We start from the raw sequence: 13,786 nt of genomic DNA, 5'->3' as shown, positions 1-13,786 counted from the left end.
AAAAAGAGAGACCAGTCATATTTTGAAGTATATTTAATTCACAGGATTTCTTTTAAAAGCGAACGAATCAACATTGACGGTCCTGTTGGCCTATTTAGTTCAGCCCATTCTCCATATGCAGGCGCGCCTCTTGGGCAGATATCGGGTGCAAAATTCAAAGCCATTTCCTTCCATCCACACAATGGCTTCATCGCACCAATTATCATCTGCTTTTTTCTATGAGTGATTTTCCACATGCAGATCTGATAAAATGTATAGAGGCTGCTTTGAAAGCAGTCAGAATCCTAGAGACCTCAAGACATGACGTGCCAGACCGATGTATATGACCCACATGAGCAACAAAAAAAACTGCTTTACAGTTTTCTGGATTTATCATATTAATACTATGTGAAAGTCAGGTTTGCTATCACTAAATATTCTCAAGTGCACTGTGCTGTGGCCACAAGTCAGCCCTTTAGCTCTTTTAGTCCCAATTACCTCAGATAACTTTGTGTGTACTTACAAAACCTCTATCGATCTGATTTAACATTTTTTGGGGTAAGCAACCCTGAGTCTCCCTGAAAATTGAGGTACACCTGGAAAGGGCACCAGCTATTGACACACCAAGGTTTGCGAAGCGAGGTCGAATATAATAGGCAACCTGAAATAATGGCACGGCTGATTTCGCTAATGTAAGTGCGATATGCGACGGGCGTACTTGTATGAGTTGAGTAAGAGCAGTATAGTATTGAAGCTGTCTTAACAAGCAGCATCAAAAACTATGGTAACAAAGATCCGCAATACCTACGGATGAAGCTACACAAAAAACTACATGCTGAGAAACAGCACCAAAGTTACACTTCTAAATTTATATTCAACTGCGGGGAATATTGTACTTGCATCCTACTAAAAAAGAAAAACCAAGAACAGGGCAGCTGTTGCCGTGGGCATGATCAGGTTAAAAATGCAGTCATAAACAATAGCAACTGATGGGTTTTGCAGAAGAAAAACACAAGAAACTATTGATCATGGTACATTGTGGGCGAGATCTGGTGAAAGAAAACAAGTGTATGCTGATCTTCAAAGCTACATACCGATTTGTCGATCCGCCTATCCCTGTGCTCACTTATAATACAAAGGTTCTTGATAGGCTGTTGCAGTGAAGTTATACCAGTAAAGCTACGCCATAAGGCCCTTCTGTACTCTCTCAGTATCTTTTAGCTGGTTGCTTAGTTTGTTTTATACTGCGCACACTTCAGTGAAAAGGTGATGGAAATGCGTTTTGGGGCTATACTGATATATTCTGCTAGCAAATCTGCACCTAACACATAGCACTAGAGCTTTACTGGTGTTAATTTTGTATATTAGCGGTCCGCTTGTGACGCTTTGTTAATAATTTTGATCTATTGAAGTTAGCTTCCGTACTATAGAAAACCTGTCACATCACTATGCACCCGGATACAGCACATTGATAAAATCAAACGAACAGAGACGTAGTTAAGACACGTATAGCCATGCCAAAAGAAGTATGCATCGCGATTCAATCATGGCACCAAGTAGTGTTTGGCATGATAGGGAAGCCCTAGAAATCGCACTAATCTAGTTACGTACCTCGTGCTTTTTGGTGAGTTTTGCATTTTGAGGATTTGCTATTTTGAGGAAATAAGACATGCGTTAGCAGATATGGTGCTTGGGTACATTTCTTTTGAGCCACACAAAACGCTTCGATGAAATTTCCGAGAGCTTCATCAGAAGAATGAATGATGATAGAGTCCCAAGTGCATGCAAGGAAAAGCATGCAGCCAAAATAAGCAGTACATCAACATTACATCAATTCTTGTACATTACAGCTCACCATTAGCATGTAGCATTAGTGCGCACCTCTAATACACTAACTGCCACTAATACACTAACAATGCACCACCAATACACCATTAATACACTAAAAATACACCACCAATACACCACCAATACACCACCAATACAACACCAATACAACACCAATACAACACCAATACACCATTAATACACTAACAATGCACCATTAATACACTAACAATGCACTACTAATACACCACGAAGATATCTAACATGCATCACTTCTGTACCTCATTTACCAATACTATTAACTAATCATACACCATTTGCACCATTCGTATGATGCTCACTGGCAATACCAAAAATACACCATTGCTATATGCTAGTAAATAAGAACGTACGACGGCAATGTTTGTTGTCAACATCATTTATAAACGACGCAAAACTGTAGAGTGTTCCAACAGCTCCCTTATACGGCAGTGTCAAAACGCGGCCGTCCCTTTCTGTTGTAATATAAACATCAATAAATCATCAAGCTTCAGTATCACGCTATACAACGATATCCACTGATGTGCAGCCTTGATTTACAACCTCTTACCTACTAGATACATACACACGACCTTACACCAAGATGATACAGCCTCTCACAAAACAAATACACCGTAGCTACACACGACCTTACCCCAGGAATTTACAACCTCTCACAAAATAAATACACAGTAGCTACACCGCATCTTACACCAAAACCATACAAGTTCTCAAATAATAATGAGAAATCAAATACACAATGTTCAACGCCTTTTTGCGGCATAAATACACAGTTTACCCACTGTTTACACCAAAAGCATTTGATGACAATAAATACAAAACAAAATGCAGACTCCATACGTTTCCCGCCATATGAATAACCCATGGACGCCATTGGCACTCCTGTCAAAGCTCTACATATCTGCCTCTGCTGCAGCGCTCACACTTTTGGTCTACACCATCAACATACACCATCAAAATGACCCATCAACATACATCAACATACACGATCACATACACGATCACATACACGTCCCACCTCCACACCCGTGCACCACCGCGCAAACCTCCCGTCATTCAACTCCCCAGCATCCCGCCAGACCTTTACAACCCCTCGTTTTTCTCCACACCAGAAGCCCCCCACCCTCTCCGCCGGCAGCCCCATGACGCGCTCCCCCATTGTCGAGGACTACGCCAGCTCGCTCGCCGAGTTGACGTTCAACTCGCGGCCCATCATCGACAACTTGACCATCATCGCCAAAGAAAACACCGACAGCGCCGCCGGGATCTTGGATGCCATCGCCGACCGCATCCACAAGTGCATCCCCGAGCAGAAGCTCTTCGCCTTGTACCTCCTCGACTCCATCGTCAAGACCGTCGGGCCTCCCTACAACGTGCTTGCCGGCGAGCAGATCTTCAAGCTTTTCTCCCACGTGTACTTGTTGGTGGGCGAGCCCACGCGGGCGCGGCTCGTCAAGATCTACGAGTTGTGGCGCGTGACCAAGACCAAGGGCCTGGGCGCGCCGCTTTTCCCGCCGGCGCAGCTCGCCCGCATCGGCGACTTCTTGCGCCAGGCAGGGTATAAAAAGCTTGACGCGGTGCTGCCGCCAGAGCCGCCTGCCGGGCCCACCGCAGCCTCGCTTGTGGCTGACATCGACGCCATCTTGCCCCTGCTCGCGCACAAGCTCGCTGCCAACCCCGCGGATGCCGCGCTCGCCGGCAAAAAGGCCGCGCTCGCCGAGCTCCGCGTGCTCTTGCTCAGCCAGGCGCTCCTGCCCGGCGAGTTGGCGGGGATCCAGGCGAGACTCGCGCCCATGAAGGTGCCGGGGGCTGCTCCCGGGCCAGCGGCGCCGCCGGTCGCTGCACCTGTGCCGCGAGCCGCGGCGCTCTTCTCGGAGCTCGTGGCCTCCGGACTCGTGGCCGTGGACCAGGCGCTCGTGCGCGGCGCGGTGCCGGAGTACACGCTCGTGCTCCCGAAACACAAGCACACGCCCGGCAAGCACGGGCGGCGCGCGGCGTCCGCGCTCGAGCGGCTTTTGGCGGACGCCAACCTCACGCACAAGTCGCAGTACGAACAGATCAAGTACAAGGAGCTTGTCAAGGTGCTGCAGTGGATAGCGGGCGCCGGGGCGGCGCGGGACTTGCAGCGCTTTGTGACGCAGGCCGAGCTCGAGGCCGCCACGGTGCAGGTATTGTACGAGACCAAGGCGCTGAAGTGTGCCCAGTGTGGCCGGCGGTTCACGGCGGACGCGGCGGGCGCGGCCCGCAAGCGCACGCACCTCGACTGGCACTTCCGCATCAACCAGAAACAGGCCAACTTCAAGAGCAACGTGCAGCTGCGCAGCTGGTACCTCGACGACTACGCGTGGGTGCAGTTCCGCGACGACGACTTGCTCGAGTACGAGGCGGCGCCGCGGCCGGAGAGGCGCGAGCCCGTGCCCGAGGCGCCAGCGGCTGAGGCCTACGTGGTCATTCCCTCGACGGAGAGCAACACCAGCAACATGTGCACGGTGTGCCGCGAGCAGGTCAAGCCCACCTACAAAGACGCGCTAGGCGAGTGGGTGTGGGACGCGTGCATGGCTGTGCCGGGCGCTGCGGGCAAGATCGTGCACGTGAGCTGCTTCGAGGAGGCGAGCCGCAAGCGGGGGGCGCCTGACGATGGCGACAGGCTCCTCAAAAGGGAGAGGCTCTACTAGGGCTGCGTTTTCGCCGCCCGGGGTCTTGCCGGGGCTGCGTGCGGGCCCGCTGGCTCGTGCCCATGTCTCTGGGTGTCTGGCGTCCGTCTTCTGCGATGCCTGTCTTCTGCGATGCCTGACTACTACAATGCCCGACTTCTGCGATGCCTGATGCCCGGTGACTTCTACAATACCTGATGCCCGGTTTCTTCGGCTAATGCCTTTACATGGCGTCTGTGCTGCATGGCATCTACGCCGCGTTCTGCTACCCTGATGGTATCCCATCACCTTTGCCTACTGTTGATCGAAGAAGGCGCCTTCAAGGCCCATCTCTCCTTCGCCGGAAGCTAACTGCATATCTTGCATTCTTCTAGTGTATATACGTGCACTGCTCAACAAGGGCCATCGGACTCGTCCCGGCCTTGGTGCATCCGTGCCCGGCTCAGAGGATAAATATACTCCCAGCATGGCCAAAAGCTTACTTCTGGCCCAAGCATTTCAAGATGTCGCTCCACACAGTGGTGGGCTTCTGCGACGCATCCACTCCGCTCCAGATACCCGTCTTTCTGTAGTACTCGACAATGGGCTCGGTCTGCTTGTGGTACGTGACCAATCTCTTCTTCAACGCGTCCTCGTTGTCGTCGGATCTCTGCACCAACGCCTCACCAGTGACATCGTCAATCATGTCCTTCTTGGGAGGGTTGAACAACTTGTGGTACGATCTGCCAGAGGCGGGGTGCACCAATCTGCCGGTGATTCTGGCCACCAACAACTCGTCGTCGATCTTCAACTCAACGGCACTCTGCAAAGGCGTCTTTCTCACGTCCAACATCGAGTCCAACTTCTCGGCCTGAGGAATCGTTCTTGGGAACCCGTCCAAGATGAAACCGCGCTGGCACTCCTTGTTGTCCTCCAATTCGGACTTGATCATGTTCACCATGATTTCGTCGGACACAAGCCCGCCCTGGTCCATGATTTTCTTGGCCTCGACACCCAAAGCAGTTTTGGCTGCAACCTGGGCTCTCAACATGTCGCCGGTGGCCAAGTGGCAGGCGCAGAATTTCTCCTTCAAGTTTGGAGCCTGGGTGCCTTTTCCGGCACCTGGAGGGCCGATCAACACCATTCTGATCGACTCGGGGACGTCCGGCGTGAGTCCAGCCTTCTTCTCCAAGGCGTGGATTCTGTCCTGCAATTTGCCAATGGTGGATTTGAGATCTTCAACAGACATTTTTCGATGGTTTGGTGGTGTTATTCCGTCCTTGACAGTGCTCTGGGGATTGGGCTCGTTTTTTTCACCCAATGTTGGGGAACCCGGGAGTGCAGATAGTGCGCGTCACGTGACTCCCGGGGTGTCTCCCGCCGGCGCCTCCCTTAGCAGAGACGACGGGCCGGGCAAGGCCAGGGCCAGTGTTTCAGTGCCCAAGGCATCTGGAACACCAAAAAAGAAACAATATTCATAGCGCTTTGGTGTCCGGCAGCGACCTTGCTTTCAGGCGGTACAACGAGCCCCGTGACACGTGACCTTGGGTCGCGCTCGCCGTTCGCAAATCTCTATTGGACCGCATGCCTCTGTCACGTGACATGGTGTGTCGGCGACCGTATCTCCGGCCCTCCGCCGCCGGTCCGGGCACTGGCCAACATCCCGGAGTTTGTTCAATACTATCTAACACCCCGGCCCTGAAAATTTGGGGCCTTCATTTTCCATCTGGCCTTTTATAGATACTTATATGACGTCACTTCCTAATCAGGCAACCTCCGCTGCTCCCTCATTTATACACACGTAGATCTCGTATCCCCGCTTTAGGCCTGCGTCCTCGGTTCGTGCCAGTGGCATGGCTGCAAAAAAAACGAAACATTATATAAATAGGGAATTTCCTGTGTTACGTGTCGCTACTATAAATAATACTAGGTTGCACGTGCTGTTCCATATTGGGCTCATAAAGAAATCAGGGGATTAACGACACATGCTATCGTGTTCGCCCCCTGTCTATTTTGCCCCCTGGCTAGTCGAACTTCACGTGCAAATGAAGACCTCAGCATGAAACGTGAGTGGTAATTTTCTATTCTCTTTTTTTTCTTATCAGCCATGCCCCACTATAAGTACACCTTATATCTTGGAGCCTTATCATTGCCTGAACTTGACCACCGTTTTTCGTGACAAAAAAATAATTTCAAGACACACATGCCATGTCGTTGCGGTCCATATGTGTTCTCCTCAAACTCCCTTTGGACCTTCTCATTGTTGTTCTAAGATTCTATATATTTGGGGGTCTCCGATTCAGGAAATACAGCCGTCAGCTAATTAACTGTCTTCGCTTGCGGGTCTACAGGGCGGCATTGACGGTAGACATACCGGATGGCAAACTCATCGGCCCCCACACCAATTCCTTTTTGATCCGAAAAGTCATCCCTTTCATTCTGTCTACTTTGGTCAAAAATTGTTCCGCATACGGTGAGAGGTTCGATGCTCAATCTTTCTGGCTTGTTAAGCAAAAAAACAGAAAGCCTTCAGACCCAGTGATCATTTTTTGTCATGGCGGTGGCTACTATATCCAGACCGTGCCTTCGCAGATCCAGTCTGTTATTTCAGTATACCAGCTTTTGGATCCAGAGGTTCAGAGACGAACCTCCATCTTGTTTCTCGACTACAAACTTGTCTCAGATGGCTATCCGTTCCCCACGCAGCTACATCAGCTTGACGATACATACAACAAGTTGATTCAAGAGGGAAATCACAATATTACTCTAATGGGTGACTCTGCCGGCGGCCATCTTGCCATAGCATATACCATCTTCTTACGATCTTTAGAAAAGCTGGTTGTTTACCCTTCTAAACTCGTGCTCATTAGTCCATGGGTCAAACTAAGTCCCCTTCCTTCTGACGCGCAAGAGGGGACTTCGTGGCATGATAATGAGGACCGAGACTTGATTACATATCATCGCTTTTCCACTGTATCGGACTTGAAGCACATGATAGGGTTTGAAGATCCTTTTTCTTTGTTATATTCGCCAGGTGGTAAGACTCCAAGAACCCGAGACGATTGGTCTTCCATTCCAAACTATTCAGACCCAAACCATGATGTGTTCTTGATCCTAGGCGAAGACGAGAGTTTTAGGGATGACATCGTGCAGTGGGCATCATATGCTTTGAACTATCCACAGGGCGAAGAATACGGCGCGTTCTCAAGGTACAAAGATGAAGCTAAGTTTACCTTCACTCGTCACGGCCAACCTGGGAATGCCAACTTGACTGCTTATGTGGAACCGATGGGCGTTCATGACGCAATGTTGTACTTTGAGCACGATATCGCGAAAAAGATCGAGAAGGTGTTGCGCATGAAGAAGAAGCCCAACGTTAAAGACTTCGATCTGAATCAGTTCTTTGGCGTCACAAGATTAACCAAATTCTTGAATGAGACGCTTTGAGCGTTTTCAACTTACAATTTCTTAAAACTATTGATGCATACCATGATGAATAATTATTTAGGTCTATAAATGTGCATTTCTGTCAAGGCGGACCCATTCCGCCTTGAATGTTCACTGAATATGTTACGACATGTTGTGGCATGTGTTAGTATTGATGTGTGTGGATCTCGGGGACATGCTGCACCTTCACCAATGGCCTATAATTAGGTCTCCACATTTGGGATTTCACCCACTTCAAACACTTCTGAAAGTCTCTTGGCACTTCGACAAATCCACCGTCTGGTCTTTCTTCGCTCTCAACACGAGCAATGCCTTCTTTCAAACTCTGCAAGATGATGGCCGTGGCAACATGAGCAGAAACCTCATTGATCTCCTCTAAGCGAGGGAGAAGGCCATTCTTTGGATTGTCCATCTTGGGCGACATGGATGCCAATTGATCAACACCTGCAGAAATCATAGTATCCGTGATGGTAGTGCATCTTGACAAAACAGCACCCAAGCCAATACCTGGGAAAGTGAAACAGTTATTGTTTTCGGAGATCTGGTAACCATCGACAGGCTGGAAGGGCGATCCTGTGGCAACTAAGGCCTTGTTGTCTGTCCACTTCATGATGTCAACAGGGAATGCCTCATGCAAACGGGTTGGGTTGGAGAGTGGGAAAACGATTGGTTGCGGGTTATGCTTGTACATTTCTTTGATGACATCCTCAGTGAAAGCACCAGCCTGGGTCGAGCAACCAACCAAAACTGTGGGTTTCACGTGTGCCACAGCCTCCTTGAGACTTCTCACGTTTACACCCGTCCATTCGCTGTCTGGGTCAGCATAACGAAGCTGGCCTTCAGGGGAGTCTTTGTAAGACTGGAGCACCACACCACGGCGGTCCATGATGTGAATCTTCTTGCAAGCGTCTTCCACAGACGAGCCGTGCGAACACATGTGATTAACAATCTGATCAGCAATACCCAAGCCTGCGGATCCAGCACCGTAGATAAGAACACTGGTTTCGAGTAATTCCCTGTTGCTGAACTTAAGGGCCGCAGTAATCGACGCCATGACCACGGCACCAGTGCCTTGGATATCGTCGTTGAAAGAGGGGATAAATTCACGGTACTTGTGAAGCATGGTACGTGCACTGGTAACACCAAAGTCTTCATAGTGCACAACAGCAGACGGAAACCTTTCCCTCACGGCCTTGATGAACTTATCAACAAAGCTCCAGTACTCCTCGCCGCGCACACGAGGGAACTTGTTCCCCATGTACAATTCATCTTCCTGGAGCTCTTTGTTATTTGTGCCGACATCCAAAATCACCGGCAATGTTCTGCCTGGGTGAATACCTGCGCACAACGTCATGAGTCCCAACTTGGCTGAGGAAATATTGACGCCGCCAACACCTTGGTCACCAATACCCAAAATGCCTTCACCGTCAGAAACAACAATATAGTCAATGTCTTTGGCCTCACCAAATGCAGCAAGGCGCTCGTCAATGGTCTCGGGCTGAGTTATGTCGAGGAAACATCCTTCGGGCTTTCTGAATCTGTGGGAGTAGTTGCTGATCGCGTCACCCTCGGTTGGGGTATAAATGATTGGAAGCATCTCCCTGATATTGCGCCTCACAAGCTCGTAGTAGAGTACCTTGTTTTGCAAGCGCATAGACCTGCAGAAATCGTTCTTGGCAAGCGGTGTCTTCAAGTACTTAAACTGCGTGTAAGCACGGTCCACCTGCTCGTCAAGAGAGTTGACTTTTGAGGGGAGCAAACCATCTAGCCCAAAAGCCGCACGCTCCTCAACAGTGAAAGCCGAGCCTTTGTTAAAAATGGGGGAATTGAGTAACTGGAAGCCCTGGAGATCACATTCAATGGGGCCTTCGATTGATAAACGTGTTGTTTTTGGTTTCAAAGCTGCAAGCGCGGCCGTGACGCCCACGGGTGTTTTGATTGTATGGGTGTGTTTTGGTTTTGCTGCAGAAACAGGCTTCACAGCAATGCTTTGGAAACGGGCCAATCTTGACGACTTAAGGATTGGCCTGGATTGCAAAAGAACAGACGACATTCCGGAAAAATATGATGATGATACGAAATGGACCACACTTTGACGCAAGAGTGAACTGAAAAAAAAAAGATGAATAGGATTCGAATATGTTCGGTTCAGATGAGACCTGGTGTTGTGCGTTTAGAATATTCTGCCTTGGCGATTTCCGCGGGTTCAGCGCAGCTATATATCCTGTGTTCCGGCCCTGATACCCCTCCCTCGGATCACGTGCGAGGACTCCTTTGGCGCATCTTCATATGCACCACGAAAGCCTATCAGTAACTTCCGAGGGGTTTCAAGCCAAGTTCTATGCTTTGCATTGTGGCCTGATCAGCATTCATCTTCTTCAACTCAAGATCAACTTGAACCAGGTATTTCTAAAGCAGCTGGTGGCAGCTCTCGTGACAATGACATGGCTTGCTGGTAAATCTGCCATGGAGGTTTTTTTTATTCATCGGGCAGTTCCGGGGGCATTCCGCTTGCGGCTTCGGCTGATCTCGGGTAGCGCCCGCTACCGCGCAAAGTTACTTTGGGCATACGGAGCCTCGCCCTAGGCTCGGAAACTTTATTTCTGGCCGGGCCTATGGATTCAGCAATTTTGGAATTGTGCGGTCTCGGGTATATATCGCGTCCTGTTCTCGCTGCTTGATAGTGCATTTTGGCATGGTGATGCTCAACATTGCGCACCGTTTGCAACCTTCTTTCAAAACCCCGCTCGAGCCGCACGCGCTTTTGAGGGTTCGCCGTTAAAAAATTGGGCATTGCGACGTGGCAAAGCTCTTACCCGACTCACAAAGAATCTCAAAGATCTGCGCTAATATTTGAGCTTTCTCGCGTCGCTTCAAAAACAGATTATGTGCTGCACCTTCATCCCGCATTCAATTTATCAAACGGAGCAGCTATCGACGAAACAGTTGGGCGTCCAATAAAACTGGTTTTGATCCTGTGAGCCGTCCATCTGCAATATGGAAAGAAAGAAATGGCCCTTTCTAAAACATGGGATAACACCTTCTCGTCAAATTGGCCCAATTTGTGTGCCGAGTCAACAAAACAGTGCTTGTCCTGCTACGCCCAGGTGCGACCTGCAGAAAAACAAGCGGCGGAAACATCGGGAGAAGTCGGAACAGACCCTGTCATTTGATGGGCATCGGGGTTTTTCCGACTGCACCGCGTGCGCTCAACACCTTGGTTCGCCACGCGTTTTCGCGACGTGTCTGCTGAAATAGGCGCTTGGCCTTCGGTAGAAGTTATCATTATGGAGAATGATTACTTGCCGTGGGGCTGTATTTGAGAATGGTCAAATAGACGCGTTGCCACGTGACAGCATTTGCTAAATATGAGGCAATCACAAGACACTAATCCAGCTGTCCTTTCAGATTGTTTTTGTCAGGTGAGTTTTGAGGGAGGGACATGATTAGCTTTTTGTGCTTCAGTATTTTTTTCTCCTTTATTGAGTCATCATTTGAATTGGGCGTCGGATTATGGTACCAGGAATTACTGTCGTCAAAGTGCTTTGAAGAACATGTCAACACTCATGCTGTTGCATCCAATAAGCGTCGTGACGCACTCTTCATGAATGATGTCATCTGCAGACACCTGACAACCAGTCGTTCGCTGATCTTTCTGACACATTCTGCAAGGTGAAGAAAAGATGCTAGTGAAAAGTTCTTAAGTCTCGTCATCGAAGTGATGGATCATTTTGTGCGGGATGATCACTACTGCTCCCCATGAATCTGTTCATGGAACTCATTCTTGCTTCCAGATGGTCTATTTGACACTGCGCCAGTGGTTTGCTCCTCTGTTGGAAATGGCACACACTGCTGGTTTCAGTGGCCATCCCTCCTTCTCCTTTTGACCCCTACATTTTCCTCTTCTTTAATCTTCGCTATCTCGACCGCCTTGCTTCGTCGTGTGCTTTTCGGGCTGGGCGTTGGCGTCTTATCAAGCAAGATATCCTTTTTTGGCTTTACGTCCCTTGCCATCTCGCTACCGTCTTCTGTTTTTAACGGCTTCTGAAGCTCGGGGATGAAGCAACTCGTCCGCCCACCGACGGTCAGGAAATCCACCGTATAACCCGCAGTGGTGACAGCTCGCGGCTCCTTCCTGCCCTTGCCCCATCTGTGCAACATGAGCCAGTCCTCAGGGAAAAGCCTGGCGTTTCCTTCAACGCGTACGCTCTCTTCCATCACAAAAACTATCGCATCGTAGAGCCGGCGGAGTACCGGGTGTTCCGGTGACGAGATCTTCCTGGAAATCACTTCGCTTGGGTGGATTCTTGCGTGGTAGAGGATTTCGTCGCTGACCCAATTGCCTATCCCTGCGAAAAACTCTTGGTCAAGCAAGAACGCCTTGATGGGCTTTTTCTTCAGGAGAACAAGTGGCGCAAACTCTTCAGGCGAAAGCCGTGGCCGGCCATGGTGGTTCGGGTCGGGGTCCCCACTAAAATCGGCAAGGCTATCGGGCAGGGGTTCGCCATCCAAGGTGCTCCTTTCCGTGCCTTGTTTCGAGTAGTCCGGGCCTAGGGCCCGTAGCGGTGGCATCAGCAAAAGCTTGTTGTCTGTGGAGTACTCTTCACCCATGAGAAAACGCACTCGGGCCAAGCGTCTAGGATCCAGGAAGGCCAAATCAATGGAGCGTCCGGGCGCAGAGCTGGGGCCCGAAAAAAAAAGCTCAAATTTGGTGAATCTGGGTGGCCAAACTTCAGGCAAGGATTCACTATCCGCGGCCTTCTCTGTGTCTTTTTCCTGCTCGATATCGCCTCCTACTACAAAATCTTCTTGTTTGGCCCCAGTGGCCAAGACACCCGCAATATGCGAGTTTTTTGCCTCCAACACCTTCCTATCCCCGCCGTTCTCCATGAATATCATATGGGAGTGGACGTCCCGCATGCGGATTCTCCCTGTCATGCCAAAGTGCATTAGCATGACTAGAGGGGCACCCAATGCCGTCCTGAATCTGAGCCAAAAATACTTGCCATGGCGGCCCAGGCTCTGAACTGTGGCACCAACCAAATGATTCTCTGTCTGGTGAATGACCGCTGCCGGATTCTCGGCAGTTTTCAATATCGGGAAAAGCAAATTGTCCAAAGGCAAAACTGCACGCCGTACGGTCAAACCAACAACATTTCTTCGGAGCAGGGCGCACGCGTGAGCAACCTAACTAGTCAGTATGTGAAGAAACGGTCGTGTCTATGATAAGCGAGTGTAGCTCTGAGGGCTCAAAAAGTGAAGGTTGGACATACTTCTGCTACTTCCGGCATGCTCGATAGGTGTAGAGGGACGACTATTCGCCACCAGTTTTGTATGGAGTAAAAAAACAGGACGTGAAAAAATTAGGTTGCTCCACGGCAGGTTCGAACTGTCGACCTTCAGATGTCACAAACAATGCTTATGAGACTGACGCTCTGCCAACTGAGCTAGTGAAGCACCTTATGGGCAATTATTATGAAACAGCCTGGAGCTGTCTCTTAAACTACGAGTAGATCGGTTTATAGATAGTTCAGCCTTAGTGGATAGGCCTAGTCTATCTGTCGTATTCTCGATGTCTAAAAAGTGTTATCCTTCTTCAGGGATGTCTCAGCCTCACGCTCCTTTATAGTTCGGAACCCTTCTATACAGTAGGTGAGGGGTAACCCCGATCAGGAATGTTTAGACTCTTCGTCCTTCGTATTATACAGGATGCCCAGAATCTATAATCTGGCTCATGTCGTATCATAACAGCAATGGGACAGCAATAACAAATATATTTTCTATTTTTATTTTATCAAAGATCACAGTTTCGTGATAGTTTCTCTTTGATTCATATTTTATTGTATTGTGTGCGACGTGAG

General features: G+C 49.5%; 6 protein-coding genes and 1 non-coding gene across 7 annotated transcripts; 3 read left to right on the top strand and 4 right to left on the bottom strand.

The window, feature by feature from the left end:
• Positions 1-2,987: 2,987 nt before the first annotated feature.
• On the top strand, positions 2,988-4,520 carry METBIDRAFT_11457 (uncharacterized protein; the record flags this gene model as incomplete). The annotated part of the gene is made up of 1 exon (XM_018853994.1): positions 2,988-4,520. One exon carries the CDS (start codon positions 2,988-2,990, stop codon positions 4,518-4,520), a length of 1,533 nt encoding a protein of 510 aa, XP_018711352.1.
• Positions 4,521-4,833: 313 nt separating this feature from the next.
• On the bottom strand, positions 4,834-6,073 carry ADK1 (adenylate kinase). Its single transcript, XM_018855869.1, has one exon. The coding sequence runs from the start codon at positions 5,725-5,727 to the stop codon at positions 4,978-4,980; it is 750 nt and encodes a 249-aa protein (XP_018711351.1). The 5' UTR covers positions 5,728-6,073; the 3' UTR covers positions 4,834-4,977.
• A 573-nt stretch (positions 6,074-6,646) lies between these two features.
• On the top strand, positions 6,647-7,925 carry METBIDRAFT_68681 (alpha/beta-hydrolase; the record flags this gene model as incomplete). The annotated part of the gene is made up of 1 exon (XM_018858372.1): positions 6,647-7,925. The coding sequence occupies exon 1, from the start codon at positions 6,687-6,689 to the stop codon at positions 7,923-7,925; it is 1,239 nt and encodes a 412-aa protein (XP_018711350.1). The 5' UTR covers positions 6,647-6,686.
• Positions 7,926-7,997: 72 nt separating this feature from the next.
• MAE1 (malate dehydrogenase (oxaloacetate-decarboxylating)) lies at positions 7,998-10,191 on the bottom strand. Its single transcript, XM_018854645.1, has one exon. The coding sequence runs from the start codon at positions 9,976-9,978 to the stop codon at positions 8,071-8,073; it is 1,908 nt and encodes a 635-aa protein (XP_018711349.1). The 5' UTR covers positions 9,979-10,191; the 3' UTR covers positions 7,998-8,070.
• A 1,084-nt stretch (positions 10,192-11,275) lies between these two features.
• Positions 11,276-11,692, top strand: METBIDRAFT_164531 (uncharacterized protein). The gene has a single exon (XM_018854644.1). The coding sequence runs from the start codon at positions 11,368-11,370 to the stop codon at positions 11,599-11,601; it is 234 nt and encodes a 77-aa protein (XP_018711348.1). The 5' UTR covers positions 11,276-11,367; the 3' UTR covers positions 11,602-11,692.
• Positions 11,693-11,783: 91 nt separating this feature from the next.
• On the bottom strand, positions 11,784-13,216 carry FPG1 (Fpg1p; the record flags this gene model as incomplete). Its single annotated transcript, XM_018857434.1, has 3 exons — positions 11,784-12,718; positions 12,761-13,112; positions 13,199-13,216. 3 exons carry the CDS (start codon positions 13,214-13,216, stop codon positions 11,784-11,786), a joined length of 1,305 nt encoding a protein of 434 aa, XP_018711347.1.
• Positions 13,217-13,294: 78 nt separating this feature from the next.
• METBIDRAFT_t120 lies at positions 13,295-13,382 on the bottom strand. Its single transcript has one exon. It is a non-coding gene; the product is annotated as a tRNA-Met (tRNA).
• Between the last annotated feature and the right edge of the window lie 404 nt (positions 13,383-13,786).

The sequence above is a fragment of the Metschnikowia bicuspidata genome (genome assembly GCF_001664035.1).
Source record: "Metschnikowia bicuspidata var. bicuspidata NRRL YB-4993 chromosome Unknown METBIscaffold_3, whole genome shotgun sequence".
NCBI lineage: Eukaryota > Fungi > Ascomycota > Pichiomycetes > Serinales > Metschnikowiaceae > Metschnikowia > Metschnikowia bicuspidata.
Note: the sequence above shows the minus strand (reverse complement) of the source record. Positions and strands in the feature narration are given on the sequence as shown.

Bases quoted from the DNA above. Each gene is read 5' to 3' on its own strand.
- ADK1 (XM_018855869.1), bottom strand. From the start codon at position 5,727: ATGTCTGTTGAAGATCTCAAATCCACCATTGGCAAATTGCAGGACAGA.
- MAE1 (XM_018854645.1), bottom strand. From the start codon at position 9,978: ATGTCGTCTGTTCTTTTGCAATCCAGGCCAATCCTTAAGTCGTCAAGA.
- METBIDRAFT_164531 (XM_018854644.1), top strand. From the start codon at position 11,368: ATGATTAGCTTTTTGTGCTTCAGTATTTTTTTCTCCTTTATTGAGTCA.